Raw genomic sequence first — 19,029 nt, 5'->3', positions numbered from 1 at the left:
CACCTCCTCTCCTCCCCTCCCCTCCCCTCCACACACACACACACACACACACACACACACACACACACACACACACACACACACACACACACACACACACACACACACACACACACACACACACACGCCTCTACCTTTATCTCTATCCATTGAATAACTCTCTGATGCTTTCCATATTCCATGTGAGGGATTATTAAGGCTTACCCAGAATGCCTTGCAGCTGATTATCCAGCGTGTTGACAGGACAGAGTTGTACTATCTGCCGTGTGCAGAGCAGCAGGGTGTGTATGTGTGTGTGTGTGTGTGTGTGAGAGGAGGAGGCGTGTGCGTGTGTGTGTGTGTGTGGAGAGGAGGAGGCGTGTGCGTGTGTGTGTGTGGAGGGGAGGAGGTGTGTGTGTGTGTGTGTGTGTGTGTGTGTGTGTGTGTGTGTGTGTGTGTGTGTGTGCGCGCATCCAGAGGTGTGCAGAGCCAGGCAGGTGTTTCTGTCAGATACCTGCAGCTCAAACAGCACTGATCACCCCAGCATGGCACAGAGCCTCAGGTGGGACAGGCGCTAAGCTCATTAGCCTGCTAACACGCTAACACACACACACACACACACACACACACACACACACACACACACACACACACACACACACACACACACACACACACACACACACACACACACTGGGCAACAACAGCACTGAGAGGCTAACCAGGGAGAGATGGAGGGAGGGAAACTAGAGAGAGAGAGAGAGAAATGGGAGAGAGTAGCTAACAGGGAGAGAGAGAGAGAGAGAGAGAAGGAGCGAGGGAGGGAAATGAAGGAGAGAGAGAGAGGGAAATGAAGGAGAGAGAGAGAGAGAGAGAGAAACTATGGAGGGGGCCAGAAGAGAGAGGGAGAGAGACAGGAGAGAGAGACAGAGGAGAGGGGGAGAGACAGGAGAGGGGGAGAGACAGTAGAGAGAGGGAGAGAGAGATAGAAGAGAGAGGGAGAGAGAGACAGAAGAGAGGGAGAGAACAAAGCTCTAAACAGGATCTAACAGTTCAGTGGGTTTAGTGTCTCATCAGCAGGGCTGTGTCTCTGTCTAATATCCACCCCCCATCCCCACACACCCCCTCCTCCACCCCCACACACACACACCCTCCTCCACCCCTCCTTCACCTCCACCCCCTCCCCCATCCCAAACACACCCCCTCCTCCACCCCCCCACCCCCTCCTCCAACCCCTCCCCCACGCCCTCCTACAACCCCTCCCCCACCCCCATACACCCCCTCCTCCACCCCCCTCCCTCCTCCTCCTCCTCCACCACCTCCTCCACTTCCACCCCCTCCTCCACCTCCACCCCCTACTCCTTCACCTCCACCCCCCCTCCTCCACCTTCACCACCTCCTCCTCCCTCACCCAGAGGCTTTGCTACTGTTCTTTGATATAAACATTCATTGAACATAAGCAGTGAGTGTGTGTGTGTGTGTGTACTCATGTACTGTAGGCCCCCCCCCTCCACCCCACACACACACTGCCTACACACACACACGCACGCACGCACACACACCATAATGAGCAGTGGGAACACCTTCCATGTGCCGTGGGGATATATGAGATTATGGATTTGGGAGATTAAAGGAATAATCCATCCGGATATCAGAGCAGGGCAGCCGTGCTGCGGGACACACAGGAGGGAACACTTCTATACACACTGAACAATCCCCTGAATGCTGTCACCCCGTTTGGTGTAATTGTCAGATAATGACCTAATACTCTGTGTGTGTGTGTGTGTGTGTGTGTGTGTGTGAGAGAGAGGGAAAGAGAAAGAGAGAGAGAGTGTGTGTGTGTGTGTGACAAAGAGAGAGTGCGTGTGAGAGAGAGAAAGAGAGAGTGTGTGTGTGAGAGAGAGTGTGTGTGTGTGTGTGTGTTAATACTGGATTCACTTGTCTCGTTGTCTCTCCTCCACTCACCTTTATAGAGATACAGGGTCAAGAGACTACTAACGGATACTTTCATACACTCCTTTTATATATATGTATATATATATATATATATATATACACACACACACAGACCCTCTCTCTCTCTGCTCACTCTCCCATATTACAGTGTAGCCAGTCTCATTACCCTCAGGGCAGCTCCTTATTCAACCTGACAGAGTTACAGCAGCCTCTTCCTCCCCTGGGAACCCTTCTGGAATGAACACACACACCTCTCTGGAACCCTCTTGTAATGGATGCTCACTCACACACACACCTCTCTCTAGAACCCTTCTGTAATGGACGGACACACGGACACACAGACACCTCTCTCTAGAACCCTTCTGTAATGGATGGACACGGACACACACACACACACACACACACCCCTCTCTCTGGAACTCTCTTGTAATGGACCTGAGCCTGGATATTAACCTCCAGCACCACAGTCAGTGGTACAGTAATTATCATCACTTTAACATGAACCCACAGGCATCACTGCGCTAACGACCATAGCTGTAGCATTAGCCTGTTACATTAACCCACAGTCATCACACATTACAGGAATGAAAGTCTCAATCAGTCAATTCTGAGTTCTGTGATTATCAGAACAAAAACTAGACAAATGATTCAAATTTGAGTCATTATAAATCAGAATGAATCATTCCAATATCTGACTGGTAAATGACTATAATACGTACCCCAACCTCACACGAACAAGGGTTCCAGCACACAGCTTTGACACCTGCTATAATGCTGCATGTTGGTCTACTGGACATCAAACAACATGTGCTCACCACTGTAGAATACATGGACAGGATTGCTTTATTTAGAGAGACTGTCTACGGTGGATCTTGGAACACTCTCTCAATGGTGATCTGAAGACAATGTAGCCCATAAGTGAATGTTCCAAATGTCTGTTGGATTGTGGGATACTGGGGGACAAATATGGCCGAGACATCACTAGAGGCTAGAATGGGAGGTTCTAGCTACCGTTACCGTAGTTACCAAAGAAGACACAAATATTAGAAAAACAACATTTATTGTCTAGACATTTCAATCAATTTATATTAGCTAGCATTAAGACCATTTAGTGTTTCCTCTGGGTTAGATCGTTTCCATGTAAAAGACATACCAAACATTTCTGTTATTTCTAAAGCATTTTACTGTAAGAAAAAACTAATATATACACTTTTTACAAATGCTTGACCGTTAACAAAAATACAAAGAGCAGAACATGGAGCTAGTCACAGGATAGCGGAGGGGACTAGGTGTGAGGGGTCAATGTAGGGACTCATGTCAGGCTGAGGTCAGAAGTTAGGGGTCAAAGGTAACAAAGGTAAGAGGTCACCGGGCCATTTAACATTCTCTGTCTGTAAAAAATAAAACAAAAATGACACAATTCAGCATCTGAGGTTTTCAGTCCATCTGTCTCTCTTTCATTTGTTTGTTTGTCTACCCATCTTTCTTTCCATCTTATCTGTCCATCATCAGTCTCTCTCTTTACCATGAATCTGTCCATCCTTGTCTTTCTTTCCATCTAATCTGTCCATCATCAGTCTCTCTTTACCATGAATCTGTCCATCCTTGTCTTTCTTTCCATCTAATCTGTCCATCATCAGTCTCTCTCTTTCCATGAATCTGTCCATCCTTCTCTTTCTTTCCATCCATCCATCCATCCATCCATCCATCGGTCCGTCCGTCTCTCCATCCATCCTGGTTCTGGGGGTTCAGCCCCTGGTCATGAGTGTAAAGTCCTGTTGGTCCAGTTCTGACCCCAGGTCAGCTGTTAGACTGTGTGAAGCCCCTTTGGTGAGTCAGGATTGGTCAGGATCTGACCTCAGTGCAGCCTCTAGTAGATGACCTCATAGACTGTGGCCTTCTTATCTCCTGAGCCCGTCACTATGTACTTATCATCCACAGAGATGTCACAGCTCAACACAGAGGACGACTCCTTAGACTGGGGGAGGGGGAGAGAGAGAGAGATTAGTGAGAGCTTAACCGCAGTGTTGAGACAAGATCAATAAAACATTGGTCAGTGCAGAAGGTCATCAGGTGTAATTGTTCTCGGAGAGGAATGGTGTAGCTTCCATACTAGGAATATAGCTGGGATATAGTGGTGTAGCTAACATACCTGGAATATACTGGCTCCGTAGGGTGTCCTCCATGCGTTCAGAAGGTTGTCCTTCCCTGTACTCACAAACCATTTACCTGGAGACAGAGAGCATAGAGAGGGCATGAAGGACCAGATAGAGACAGAGAGAGGACATGAAGGACTAGACAGAGGGACCAGACATCTACAACAAGTGTTAGACATGTCAATAGGGCTATTGACCTAAATCACATACGTACATCCTGTTATTGTTAGTAGCTTAATTAGCTGGGAAAACATTTGTTGACATCCAGCGCTAGCTAGCTATGTTGGCAAAGCACGGACAAGTCACATAGCTAGCTAACTACATTAGCCTAGCAAAGACAAGTCATGTAGCTAGCTAGCTACATTAGACCAGCACGTTCCATGCTTTACAATGATTTCTACCTCCACCAGCCACCAGAGACGGAGGTAGAGGAGAGGTAGAGGGGAGGTAGAGACGAGGTAGAGACGGAGGTAGAGACGAGGTAGAGACGAGGTAGAGACGAGGTAGAGACAGAGGTAGAGACGAGGTAGAGACAGAGACGGAGGTAGAGACGAGGTAGAGACGAGGTAGAGACGAGGTAGAGACGAGGTAGAGACGGAGGTAGAGACGGAGGTAGAGACGAGGTAGAGACGGAGGTAGAGACGGAGGTAGAGACGAGGTAGAGACGGAGGTAGAGACGGAGGTAGAGCGTATTCTTACCACAGGAGGCAAACTGCAGGGAGAGCACACAGCTCTCGTGGAGGTGCAGCTGGTACTTGTCAGGCTTGGTGACGTGCAGGACCTCCACGTTACTGCTCTCCATGCCCACGGCCAGCCACTCCCCCGTAGGACAGTACCCCAGGGAGAAGATCTGGAGAGGGGGGAGGAGGTCAACAACATCAGCCTGTGTAGTGTGTGTGTGTACCCCACTGTGTGTGTGCGTACCCGTGTACCCCAGTGTGTTTGTACTCCTGTGTGTGAACTCCTTTATGCGTGTGCGTGCATGCATACCCCTGTGCATGACAGGAAGACAGAGATAGTATCCCAGAGAGAGAGAGAGAGAGAGAGACCAGCTGATCTCGAGCGGTCCCCTCCAGGGTGTGTTGTTTCAATAGCATCTCTGCTAGCTTAGCACGCAGCTGTGTGTAATACCCTGTAAATAATGTGTAAGCTAACAAAACACACACACACACACACACACACACACACACACACACACACACACACACACACACACACACACACACACACACACACACACACCACTACAACACTACCCCTCCTCTTTACAGCCCGCTCTCCCTCTCCTAATATCCAGTTTGGAGCTAAACCTGGTAGCATCCCATTGTGCTGTCTATTTTCACATGTAATTCTAGCCTCTAATGTGCTGCGTCACTGCGGGGGTCATGTTGCCCCGAGAGAGAGACTTGTCCCTGTTAGACCAGACTAGAATAGAACCCTGACAGGTGAGCAGAACAGGAGACTAGAATAGAACCCCGACAGGTGAGCAGAACAGGAGACATGACTAAACAAATAAGATGTGGTGGGGTTTTAGGATGCTTCTTTCCGTTCCCAGGAGCGTATGTGTGTATGAGAGAGAGAGTGTGTGTTTCTTTCATGTCCCAGGAGCAGACAGTGCGTGTGTGTGTGTGTGTGTACCTGAGAGGTAAAGTCGTGCTGCTGCAGCTGTCGCCCCTCCCTCAGGTCCCAGGAGCGGACGGTGTTGTCCAATCCGCCCGTCCACAGCTTGGTACCGTCGTTGGAGATGTCTATACAGCTGGCCCCATCTGTGTGGCCCTGGAACTGCCTACACACACACACACACACACACGTTAGTATACTCCAAACTCAAACACCGCATGGTTACATATGAGCATATGAGTCAAATATGAGCGTACGTTTGTTACACACAAATAACAGATAATGCATATACAAACACATGTGGCATAGTCAAACCCATGGACCAACACAGAGCTAACACACATATATGACATAGCTTATACATGTTGACAGTCAAACACTTTATATACACTGCACCGACACAGAGAGCTCATACACAACACTTTATTAGGAACACTATACTAATACTGGGTAGGGCCTCCCTTTGCTCTCAAAACAGCCTCAATTCTTCGTGGCATTGATTCCACAAGATGCTGAAAACATTCCTTTGAGATTCTGGTCTCCCGTTCTACCACATCCCAAAGGTGTTCTATTGGATTCAGATCCGGTGACTGGGAAGACCACTGAAGAACACTGAACTCATTGTCATGTTCATGAAACCAGTTTGAGACGACTTTTGCTTTGTGACATGGTGCATTATCATGCTGGAAGTAGCCATTAGAAGATGGGTAAATTGTGGCCATGAAGGGATGCACATGGTCAGCAACAATACTCAAATAGGCTGTGGCATTCAAGCGATGATTGATTGGTATTAACAGGCCCAAAGTGTGCCAAGGAAACATTCCCCACACCATTACACCACCTCCACCATGAGAAGGTGTACAGGTGTTCCTAATAAAGTGTTCAGTGAGTGTATATGAACACAGAGAACAGGTGTTAGCTCTTTACATCTGATGTAAACCTTCATCATTAGTGGGATAGAAACCTGCATCAGTGGCTGTGTACAACCTCCACCTCCTCCCTGTGCGGCTAGGTCAGGTTATAGTTAGGTTATAGATAGATTAGGTAAAGGTTAGGTTATGGTTATAGTTAGTTAGGTTAGGTTATAGTTAGGTTAGATTAAGGTTAGGTTAGGTTATAGTTAGGTCGTGTACCTAACAAGGGTCTAGTTGTGGGTTAAGGTTATAGTTAGGTTAAGGTAAGGTTATAGTGAGGTTGTAGTTAGGTTGTGTACCTAATGAGGGTCTGGTTGTGGGTTAAGGTTATAGTTAGGTTGTGTACCTGATGACGGTCTGGTTGTGGATTAAGGTTATAGTTAAGTTGTAGTTAGGTTGGGTACCTGACAAGGGTCTGGTTGTGGAGGTCCCAGACGGCGATGTTGCCGTCGCTGCAGCAGGAGAAGCACACCTTGGAGTCGGGGGAGATGGCGAGGGCGTAGCAGGCGGGCGCCGAGGATGTCAGCTCTGCCTTGATCCGCGGGGTGGGCGTGGCCAGGTCCCAGATTGACAGGGTGCTGGCCTCGCCCCCCACGATAAGCGTCCGGCCGTCAGGGAGCAGCCGGCACGACCGGATGTAGTTGTCCCGGTTCTGAGACACACACACGCACACACACACACAGTTATTATATTTTGTAAGTTAAGATTGCACCGACACGACATCAGAGAAAGCCCGCAGGATCCTATTGGCTGGTGACGTGGCGGTGGGCAAGTCCAGCACACACACACGCACAGACATACATGCATGCAGCCAGACACACACACACACTCCAGCGCCACTCTGGGTGAGTCAGAGCACGCACACACACCCCTCCCTCCCTCCCTCCCTCCCTCCTCACCAGGCAGTCCAGCTGGGACACGGGGCTCTTGTTTCCCGGGTGACTGATGTCCCAGACCTTGACGCAGCCCTTGCCGCCGGTGTAGACGTGGCGTGTGGGGTTGCTAATGGTGACGGCGCACACCACCTCGCCATGGTTGAGCGTGTTGATCTGGCGGGCGTGGCGGGGGATGCCCGGGCCCACTAGGGCGTCCGGAGGGAACGGCACCGGCTGCATCTGACCGTCCGCACTCACGTGGAATGAGTAGGCTCTGGAGGGGAGGGGGGGGAGAAGAGGAGGGGGGAGGTGGAGGGAGGACCGTGGTGGAGGTGGAGGATGAACAGAAGAGGATGATGAAGAGGTGGAGGTGGAAGACGAGGACGATGGAGAGGAGGATGAGGAAGATGAGAAAGAGGAGGATGGAGAGGAGGAGGTGGTGGAGGAAAATGATAGAGGGGATGGGAGGAGAGGTGGAAAATTGAAGCATTAATAAATAATACATAATCAATTATGAATGTAAACTTCTTTAACTGTCATGGCCATGTTCATTCAGTCAACACTCCTGCACGCACACACACACACACACACAGGGTACTCACGGTTTCCCTCCAGGGATGCCTGACAGGTTGGGGGGCATTCCAGGGACTCGCATATGAGGATGGGGGTCAAAGCCCACCTGAGGGAGAACACACACAAAGATGCGTATCCACACACACACACACACACACACACACACACACACACACACACACACACACACAGGGATGAGTACACATACATACTCATAAAAAGCCATGGGCGTTAAGCACACATACACACAAACAGAGAGTGACGAGTGTATTTAAACACAGTAATGAACAATGACCTTCTAAATCCACATATACATTAGACACACACATACAATCCACCCCCCCACCCACCATCGGGGAGCGTCCGTATGCTGCTACAGCTGCGGCGGCCGCGGCGCTCATCTGCGGGGACATGTTGTGGAGGCCGGCGTAGGCGGCGCTGGCGCCCGCCAGGTCTCCGTTCATGCCGGCGTGGGGCAGCATGGCGAATGGGCCGGGGTACGGGCCTGGTACTGCCAGGGGGGTCCGCAGACCGGCTGCTAGAGAGAACAAAGGAGAGCCTAACCTGTTAGCTGCAGTCAGAGGGGAGGCTAACCTGTTAGCTGCAGTCAGAGGGGAGGCTAACCTGTTAGCTGCAGTCAGAGGGGAGGCTAACCTGTTAGCTGCAGTCAGAGGGGAGGCTAACCTGTTAGCTGCAGTCAGAGGGGAGGCTAACCTGTTAGCTGCAGTCAGAGGGGAGGCTAACCTGTTAGCTGCAGTCAGAGGGGAGGCTAACCTGCAGCGTTCAGGTGATTATGATACTTCTGATAACCAAAGGTGTCCTGCTTCTGGTTCTTTTTACTTGGTTTCTTTTTCAGAAGTTCACTAACTTCACAAATTCAACGAACATGTACATTAGCTACAAACAAAGTTGCTGTATTCTGCTTACTTGGTGGGTGGGGCAGCTCCATGGAGGGGGGTTTCGATAGGCTGGGACGGAGACCGGGTGTGGCACTGGGGCCGGGGGTGGAGTCTCCTCGAGGAGTGGGCGTGGTCGACTTCAGACCGGGGGTGCCCGCCTTATCACGCTGCCATGGTAACAAGAAATGTTGGTTAACAATACACGTCACAATACGCAACGAAAGGCTTTAATTATCAATACTAACGATAATTATTTAATACAATTAAGAGAGAGAGAGGAGAGGAGAGGAGGAGTGAGAGGGAAGAGGAGGAGTAAGAGAGAAAGAAAGAGAGCTTGTGTTGTGATTCTTAATTTCTTTAAGTTTGTAAAAGGGGTGTGTCAGAAGCCTTGGCCACACCCACCATGCCCATCTCTTTAGACTTGAGGGAGGCGGAGCTAGCAGAGGAGGCAGTGGAGGCGGGGCTACAGGAGGGGTCCTTCTTCAGGAGGCGTGTCTTATCCACACCATTCTCCCTCGGGGAGGGGAGGGGCGTGCCGTGGGGGGAGGCGGGGTCCTGGGGAGGGAGGAGGAACGGTTAGACACACACAAGTTACACACACACACAAGTTACACACACACACACAAGTTACACACACACAAGTTACACACACACAAGTTACACACACACAAGTTACACACACACAAGTTACACACACACAAGTTACACACACACACACACACACACTGACCTCATTGGAGACATCCACCACCAGGTTGTCATCACTCTTCTCTCCATCACTGTCCTACAGGGACAAACATTCAGTCAGTTAACAAGTTACTTAGACACACACAGACACACACACACACACACACACACACACACTCTCTTACATAATGACTGGAGTCCTTGTCTTCTACTTTGCGTTTCTTGATGTCGTTGGAGAAGTCAGGGCCATTACGACGCTTGTCTGACAGCAGGGAGTTACTCTAGAAGAGAGGAGAGGGGGAGGAGGAGGGAAGGGGGAGGCAGGGAGGAGGAGGGAGAAGGGAGGTGTCATTCAGTCCTGACAGAAGTCATCTTCATACCACTTACAAGTAACACACACACACACACACACTGTTCTCCCCAAAAAATGTCAGAGTGGCGCTGCACCATGTAACCATGTAAACAATTCAAGGCAAATTAAACTACATATTTAGTCATGATAGAGTAACTATCTTTGATAACCAATGACATTGTTGTTAAAAACTACAATGCAAAGCGTTATGATGTGAATTCAGTGGTGGTATTTTTTTTGCATTTTGACATGATTAAATGTGAGTCGGATTTTGATAATAAAATCCGGCGCCACGCTGTTCAAAAAACCTGGGGAGAACCCTGAGTGCACTGTTAACACACACACACACACACACAGCTGATTAGAGTGAATGGTTGTGCTGCTCTATCAGTGTTGCCTCTCTTTTATGGCTGCAACTACAGAAGCATGTGTGTGTGTGTGCTCTGTGTATATGTCTGTGTGTGTGTATGAATGTTTGTGCGGCTGCATGTTGTGTGTGTGACTATGCATGTATATGTGTGTGTGACTATGCATGTATGTATGTATGTGTGTGTGTCTGTGTGTGTGTCTGTGTGTGTGTGTGTGACTATGCGTGTGTGTGTGTGTGTGTGTGTGTGAATATGCCTCACTTCCTCCCCCACCCCCGCCCCCTGTGGTTCCCCTGTCTAACAGATCCCATTGTAGCAGGATTAGAACCATCATGTTGGAGTCCATTTAGGGCCCCGGCTGTCAATGACATGTGCATCCAGGAGCCACACAGACACAGAGCCCCTACAGCCCTGGCTGGGGGCGGGGCGGGGCACTAGGGGGAGCTGGCATTGCCAAAGGCTCCTTCACACCTCCCTCTCTTGGGGGACGACGACATTATTTAAAGGCTTTAGAAAGCCGAGCGCTGAACCGCAAAACACAAGCAATTTCCCCTGCCGTTCTCTCAGGGTCATATGACGTGCCCCCCCCCCTTTCCCCCCCTCCTCCCAGGCTCCCCCCCCCCTCCAGTGGCGGCAGTATTAAACACAATGAGGTCCTTTAAGCGCGGGATCAGCAGAGTGTGGGGGGGGGGGAGAGGGGCAATCTGCTCACTGGGGTGTTAAATACACACAACAATGCAGAGGCACTGGAAAGAGAGAGAGAGCCCTGTGTGTGTGTGTGTGTGTGTGTGTGTGTGTGTGTAGGAGTATGTGTGTGTGTGTGTGTAACTCTGCTAAAAGCCTCATTTTGAGGAGAAAGAGAAGCTAACAGATCAGAGCAGATTTGGGGCAGACCAATCCAGCAGGACCAACACCCCCCCCCCCCCTCCACACACACACACACACACACACACACACCAAACCCTCCAAGCCTGCCTGCCATGGTGTTTACCTCTGAATGAATCACACACACACACACACACACACACACACACACACACACACACACACACACACACACACTTTAATGTGTAAAGGAAGGTCAGTGTGCTGGGAGAGAGGGAAAAGCCAGCTGAATCACAGAAAGCTGGCTGAGTACATGGAGGACTGTGTGTATGTGTGTAAGCAGGAGAAAGCTTGGGTCTATATTGAGGTGTTCTGGGGTTATATATATGTTCACACACACACACAGGGTAAGAGGAGAGGAGGCGGGGCTGCAGTCAGAGAAACAGGAAGTACTTACTGTGCCCGGCTCTCGCTCTGTTGCCATAGATATGGGGAGACACACAGCATCATGGGAGAAGCGTCGCGGAGGAACACAACGCCAAAACACAAACGAGAAGAGGGGAAGAAATTAGAATCCTGAGCCGTGTTACGTGTTTTCAAAATATTTATTATTAACAAACCCAATAAAACAGTCCGGTCTGCTCGGCTTGGTCCAGGCTTCACCAGCTCTCTCTCTGTCTTCCCTCTGTCTCTCTGTCAGTCTCTCTCTGTCTGTCTGTCTGTCTGTCTGTCTGTCTGTCTGTCTCTGAGATGCTTCTCCTCAGAGAGGGCGTGGCTCACCTCTGAGGTGCTCCGCCTCCAAGGGGTGTTTCTTGTCATCCTTGGAGACCAGGTGGGGCGGGGCCTGGCTCAGGGCACTGGATAGGGCGAGCAGGCTGGCCCCGCCCCCTAGCTGGGAGGGGTGGAGCCCGGCAGGGTGGGGGGTGAGGGGGACGTGGGGGCCGTGGGCGTGCGACAGGTGCTGCTGCTGGGGGGAGAGAAAGAGAGAGAGGGGAGGGAGGGAGGGAGATCTAATCAGTCACAACTAATCAATAACCAGACTAATCAATATCTCTATCCACTGCTACATGAGAGAGACAAGCAGTGGAGACTAATCTAGAATCAATGAATTGATTGATTCCTCAATCCGCGGAGAAATCTGTGGATGAATGGAACAGCTTGTTAATACACAGATATATCAACTATCGGAGGTAGAGATCAATACTGGAGAATCAATAACCACTCAGTCTTTAACCCAGAAAGCTGGAAAATCTGTTTACAATATAATGGCCTGGCAGTAAACCTTTATTCCAGGCCAATACACACACACAGACATGCATACACACACAGGCGCGTGGACACACACACACACACACACACACACGCACACGCACGCACACACACACGCACACCCCCCCATCCCCCCCCCCCCCCCGGGGTCAAACACTGAACAATACTGACAGCTGGGATCACAGCCCAGAGTCTGAGGATAGGGGGGGAGAGGAGGGAGGAGAGGACGGGGGAGGCCAGCGCCCCAGCTGCTGCCTGCAGGGCAGGGGGAGGCTGGGGGGAGGGGGGGGGAGTTCTCTGGTGGATCGAGGGCGTTTAGCTGTCAGGTCTCGGTCTCTTTCACACCAAATCAGCCGCTCATCTGAGCGTGAAACGCCTTTGTGTTCCTAAACATCATTACTGCGTCTTCAGACTCAGAAGAGGGGGGGGGGGGAGGGAGGGGGCGGTGGTGAAGGTCAACCCTCCTCTTTATCTCATCTAATTGACTAAGCTCCCCCCCTCCCTCTGCCTCCCCTCCTCCCTCAGAGAACCACAGCACTCTAACATCATCCCCCTGCTTCACTCTTTCACCGTGCTAATCCCCAGGCTTGCCCGCCACACACACACACATGCACGCACACACACACCCTATCCAATATAACTAGCGTTCAGCCACCCACACACACACACACACACACACACAATCCAATATAACTAGCACTCAGCCAAACACACACACACACACACACACACACACACACACACACACACACACACCAATATAACTAGCACTCAGCCAAACACACACAGACACACACAGACACACACACACACAGACACACACAGACACACCCCTGTTGAGAGTAAATGGAGGGGAAGTATTGGGTAGGGGAGGGGAGAGGGGAGCCCTGTTTGTCAGGGGGTGTTAGTGTGAGTGGGGGGTGGGGGGGGCACGGTTCATTACACTCATTTAACACACACAAACAGGCTGAGTGACAGCTTGGTGGGGGGGGCGGGACGCTCAGACCCCTTTAGAAACGCTGGATTCCTGCAATTAAGACTCAAATGGCAACCGCCATCACTGCCACCCCCTGCTACCCCACTACCCCCCCACCACCAAGCCCACCTCACTCCCTCACCTCCCCCCCACCCCCCAAGCTACACACAACCGTTGTGAGAATCTCTCATGCACACACATGCTATCCAATATACCTAGCGCTCAGCTACACACACACGTTACAGAGAATCCCCTGTCTCGTCGTCAACATGGTACCATGGTTACCAAACCCAGCAACATACAGAATGTACACAGCGTTGTTTATCCCGAGGTAAATCATACGCGTAAACAAACAAACAAACATCAACAAACACATTTCAGCCAATCACAACCCCTCCTCCCGCCCTAACCAGGAAGTAGTAGTAGTAGTAGAGGTATACTCACGGTGGGGGGCAGGCCGGGGAGTCCTCGGACCCCGATGATGGAGTTGAGCTCAGCCATGGTGACCTGCTTAGCCCTCTCCACCGCCTGGACCACCTGCTGCTGATGCTGGGTGGGGGGTGGGGGGTGGGGTGGGTTAGAGACTCATGTACAAGTCAGATAACACATGCAGACCTCTTGTAACACACACACACATGCACACGCACGCTTAGAGACACACACAAACTGTACACACAGTACACACACACACTTACCTCCTGAGAGAGGAAGGGGATGACCTGTGCACAGATGGTGTTGAGCCTCTTGGCGATCTCTGTCTGTTAAACAGAGGAGAGGTTGTGGTAACATATACAGAGAGGACTGAGCTAGGGTGCTTGATGATGATGTAGAGGACCACACAACTTTGATAGTCACTACCAACTCAGCCACACACACCTCAACATTGTTAGATAGTCACTACTAACTCCACTACACACACACCTCAACATTGTTAGATAGTCACTACTCACCCCCCCCCCCCCCCACACACACACACACACCTCAAAACACCTCAGTCACATGCTGCAGACAAGCAGACTGAGGGGTTACTGAAGGATAACATCACTAACACAGAGAGAGAACAGAGAGAGAGAGTGAGAGAGGGGGGAGGAGAGAACAGAGAGAGAACTGAGGGAGAGAGAGAGAACTTAGTGGGGGAGAGAGAGAGAGAGAGAGAGAGAACACAGAGAACTGAGAGGGAGGGAGGGGAGAGAGAACAGAGGGAAACATACAGAGAGAGAGGTGGAGAGATAGAGAGAGACAGAGAGTGTGTGTGTGTGTGTGTGTGTTTGTGTGTGTGTGGTATAGTATATCAGAGAGGCTCCTGTCTTAGATGAGGTTTAACCCTGCGCCTCTCCTCTCCTCTATTCTCTCGTTCCCCTGTTCCCACCGGCGCTTTAAGATAATCTCATCGCCCCTAATTTCATTTGGTCCCACTCTCATATCCATGGCGACGCATCCGGCCCCCCGGAGGTGACCGCGATTGGCTGGAAACCCGATACCCCCAAAGCGGAAAGCAAATCAGATGATGCGGCTCATGTTACATATCGTCCAATCAAATTGATACGAGGCGGGTCAGAGTAAAAGGGGAATTAGAGAAGGATAGGAGCCTCAAAACGCAGTAATGGGACATCACACACACACACACACACACACACACACAGTAGTCCATTTCCTCTTACAGACATATCGAGTCAGCTTATACATGGCTCTCAGACTAGCAGCACTAGAAATGTCCTTGGAGTCTTAGCAATGACATCAGCACTGTCCTCATCTCAAACACAAACACACACACCTAACATAAACCTGTGTGCACTAAGTTAAGAACTGCTTTTCCCATATTACACCTTGTCCACCTATGTGGTGTGGAGGGTATTCCTGTCTGCAGCTAGGCACTGAGAACTGAGAATAGACCTGTGTCCTCCAACAGAGCTAACGCTAATGCTAGAGGAGCTAACGCTAATGCTAGTGGAGCTAATGCCAGAGGAGCTAACACGGATTGATTGGGCCCATTAGGGTAATCACCTGACCCAGAGACACCGAGGCCAAGAAGGTTAGAGGTCAACGGCATATACACTCACCTCGTCTACCACTATGACCTCAGATAGCATTAGGCACACACGCACGCACACACCTAAGTTAGATATACATCTCCCTCACAATGGAAGCCTGCAGCAGTTTCAGACAGAGGGAGGGAGACAGGGAGAGAGAGCGGGAGAGAGGAGACACACACACACACACACACACACACACACACACACACACACACACACAAGTAAACCAGCCAGGCCAATCCACCTCCAATTTCCTCTGTTCTGACCAATCGATTCTTGCTGTAATTACTGGTAAATGCTGTGAGCCTGTGTGCTCTCGTCCCGTGGGGCAACGTGTGTGTGTGTGTATATAGGTGTGTGTGTGTCTTCTGTCTCATCCTCTGCATTTCCTCGATAAAGGGCTCTGTGATCGATTCCTCTGCCCTCCCCAGCCCTGCCTCTCTCTAATGCAATAAAACAGGCTACTCCCCCAGACAGCACCAATCAATCAACAGAGTAATTCATCCTGCCTCTGGGCTCGTTCTGCAGGGTCTAACCAGGGAGAGAGGGACAGAGCACTATTGATCACTGATAAACCTTCTATAGGACTAAACACACACACCTCCCTGTATAGACCAAAAGCCCACTGTCTGTGGGAACACACGTATACAAACACACACACAGTATTTGCACTAAACACAAACACTCACTAGACAGACTACAGAAGAAAGAGTGTGAGAGACAGAGAGAGAGAGAGAGAGAGAGAGAGAGAGAGAGAAAGAGAGGGGGTGGAGGTGAGACTCACCTGTTTGTGCATTTCAATGTTCAACCCGTAAGACATCTCATAGTACTGTGGGTGATAAAGAAAAACATTTAACATACTGTATATTTACTGTGTGTGTGTGTGTGTATGTAATACGAGTTGTGACAGTAAGCTGGTTTGTGTACTGGTGACATCACTCCCCACAGTAAGCTGTTTAATAATATGTTAATGAAGTGTTTATAACAACTTTAATAAAGTGTTTATAACAACATTAGTAAGGACACTCACCATGACATAGTGTCTCTGCATCTCTGTCTTCTCACTGGCCAGCTTCTCACACTCCAGCTTCAGACTGTAGGAACAGGACACACACACACACCATTAGGCCACATACACACTGTCTGAAATAAATCATCCACAAATATGAAATAAGGACAAGATTATAAAGGCCACCCTATTCTTATTATGCTGTTGTCCACCACAGAGGCTTAGTGTTTGGAAGGAACTCATGAATGATACCATTCCTCATACCATGCATTACAATGAGCACATCCTCCAATTTCTACTTCCACCAGCCTCCCCTGATCCACACCCATGAGGACCTCACTTTAGACACACAGAGGCTCTCTAGTGCTGTAGGTCTCACAGCCAGAAAACATGTCAGCATAACACACTCACTTATAGCAGATGTTTACCTGCCGTCTGGCCATGGCATGTAATAGCAACAGTATGTTCACTCACTCACACACACACACACACACACAGTGATTTATGAAAATCTGACCCCCAACGCCACCCTCTGGCTCAAACACATCACTATGGCTTCGACCTACCACAGTCTAGAGCACAAAAAGTGACGTCTTGGCTCGGTGTGTGTGTGTGTCAGTCATCCAGCCACTCACCTGTGGTACTGGGCTTGGAGAAACTGGAACTCCTCTTTGATGCGGTCCAGTGACTCGGGGATGGTGAACTTGAAAGGCTGGCCCGGGCCCTGATGGGGCGCCTGTCAAAAAATAAAAAATAAAATAAATAAAACCCCACAAAACCCAATCTAGCTCCACTCCTCTGCACTTGTTTACGTTCCCCTTGAATTATTTAAAACACTTTTAATATGAGTAATTAGCGGCGAATTACACAAAACAGCGATTCACATTACACAGCATCCGACTCCGCGCTGTGTGTGTGTGTGTGTGTGTGTGTGTGATGTGCGCCTAGCCTTGCCCCAATTACCGAGAGTGCCTGATGATAAACTCATTAGAGGAGCTACAGGCTGACAAGCTAAAGCTAAACACAAACAAAGGGAGCGGAGCCCGGCGGCCGTAGCGACAAGCCATCACGACGAGGCAGCGGGACAGCGAACAGGGCAGGACCCGGGGTGGAACTCAACTGACCGCCGGTCAAACGGTTCGATAAAAGACAAACACGAAGAGAATACGGTTGGCTCGGTTGAAGCGGCGTTCACCTGGCACATTTAGCAAAAGCTTACCGGGTGTCGACCCTGAGGAAACATCGCGCACTACCCTCCGCAGATGCCCGCTTACTGACAGACCAGTTGGGGAACAAAATAGGGACCGGCGAGGGGGGTGCTCTAGATGACGATAAATCCATCCATCCTTTAGCTCCTTCTGAGGCCAGAGGCCGAATAATGACACGATAAACAAAACGTCCAACCGTCCGTTCGTCCTCCTCCTCCCTGAGGTCTCCGACCAACTCTTCAGCGGTACTCCGGTGACTGATGCGCGGAAGAATCTCCGTTACCGCTCTTGGCGCCTCAGCATACGACCATAAATCAACCGTTAAAAAAAAAACACGGGAAAAGGGGTTGTTTGAAGGAGGGAAAAGAAAACAGGTGAGGACGGAGGAGTGTGTAGCCTTAGCCTTTAGCCCTGGAAATGTGTTTTTCACTCCACACAACGACCTCCGAGCAGCGCGCAACAAACTCCAGTTTGGAAGTCACCAGATCCGACGCGCAGACAACCACAACGCGGTCGGCGCGGAGACGTTAGAACAAATCCCACACAAGTTAATTGCGATGAAGAATCCCCACTTGACTCGACTGTGGTGGATCAGCAAAAGATGAATATCATTATCCGACGAATACAGTCGACGAAACGTGAGATTGGAGGAAAAAAGAGAAAAGATTGCAGTCCAACGAAAGGTTTCGTAAGGGGGAAAATGTTGTTAGTTTTGATAATAACAACCCCCACTACCAGCGCGACAATGTAGCGTCAAGCTTCGCTTTACCCCAATGGCAACTTTCTCACGCGGTTTCACACTCCCCCAGCTCACCAGAAAGGGATCCGCCCTAGAAAGCGCCCACAGACCAATAGGAATCGTTGTTCCACGTGGGCTAGTGATGCGAGTTCAGGAATCGACCAATAGATTGACTTGGAATGGATTTATCGGTGTCTATTATATTGAGCTACATAGAAGGCAGCCAATCCCCGCCTCGGATGGAGTGGCGCACAAGGCGGCTAGTGTGCTGGAGAGTGACAGATCTCAGCTGTCAATCAAAGTAACGTGGATCAGCTTAAAGACACACACACACACACACACACACACACACACACACACACACACACACACACACACACACACACACACACATTCTCACACACGCTGAGAGAAAGAGTTGGGCGCTCTGAACTATCCTTACAAGTTCCAAGCTAAATCAATTCTCTCTCTCTTTCTGCTCCCTCTCGCTCTCTCTGGAAAGCAATGAATAGCGATTAGCAATACATAAAATGACACGAATGTTTTTAGCATCACTGTAGAAGCACCCTACACAGTGGTTAAATCAGCCCA

At 50.0% G+C, this 19,029-nt stretch overlaps 1 protein-coding gene across 3 annotated transcripts; it reads right to left on the bottom strand.

The window, feature by feature from the left end:
- Nucleotides 1-2,887: 2,887 nt before the first annotated feature.
- LOC310807168 (transducin-like enhancer protein 1) lies at nucleotides 2,888-18,434 on the bottom strand. 3 transcript variants are annotated; one of them, XM_083673499.1, is made up of 20 exons: nucleotides 17,711-18,434; nucleotides 17,127-17,227; nucleotides 16,513-16,576; nucleotides 16,267-16,311; nucleotides 14,145-14,207; nucleotides 13,894-13,998; nucleotides 11,985-12,171; nucleotides 11,662-11,678; nucleotides 9,845-9,940; nucleotides 9,703-9,756; nucleotides 9,375-9,527; nucleotides 9,001-9,139; nucleotides 8,424-8,611; nucleotides 8,103-8,179; nucleotides 7,525-7,774; nucleotides 7,030-7,277; nucleotides 5,730-5,877; nucleotides 4,791-4,941; nucleotides 4,088-4,164; nucleotides 2,888-3,913 (listed from the first exon to the last, which is right to left on the bottom strand). In XM_083673499.1, exons 1-20 carry the CDS (start codon nucleotides 17,732-17,734, stop codon nucleotides 3,806-3,808), a joined length of 2,295 nt encoding a protein of 764 aa, XP_083529625.1. In that variant the 5' UTR covers nucleotides 17,735-18,434; the 3' UTR covers nucleotides 2,888-3,805. The 3 variants fall into 3 exon arrangements, with proteins under 3 accessions (XP_083529625.1, XP_083529627.1, XP_083529626.1); XM_083673501.1 differs by having other exon boundaries at nucleotides 8,424-8,608; XM_083673500.1 differs by having other exon boundaries at nucleotides 11,985-12,168.
- Nucleotides 18,435-19,029: the final 595 nt, after the last annotated feature.

The sequence above is a fragment of the Argentina silus genome (genome assembly GCF_951799395.1).
Source record: "Argentina silus genome assembly, chromosome: 7".
Taxonomy (NCBI): domain Eukaryota; kingdom Metazoa; phylum Chordata; class Actinopteri; order Argentiniformes; family Argentinidae; genus Argentina; species Argentina silus.
Note: the sequence above shows the minus strand (reverse complement) of the source record. Positions and strands in the feature narration are given on the sequence as shown.

What these genes read in the sequence shown, in the direction of transcription:
- LOC310807168 (XM_083673499.1), bottom strand. Translation starts at nt 17,734, where the DNA reads ATGTTTCCTCAGGGTCGACACCCG. An exon ending in TCCCCTTCCTCTCTCAGGAG is followed by an intron (nt 13,999 to 14,144) that starts GTAAGTGTGTGT and finishes CCCCCCACCCAG; the next exon opens with CATCAGCAGCAGGTGGTCCA. An exon ending in TCCCCGGCCTGCCCCCCACC is followed by an intron (nt 12,172 to 13,893) that starts GTGAGTATACCT and finishes CTCTCCCCCCAG; the next exon opens with CAGCAGCACCTGTCGCACGC.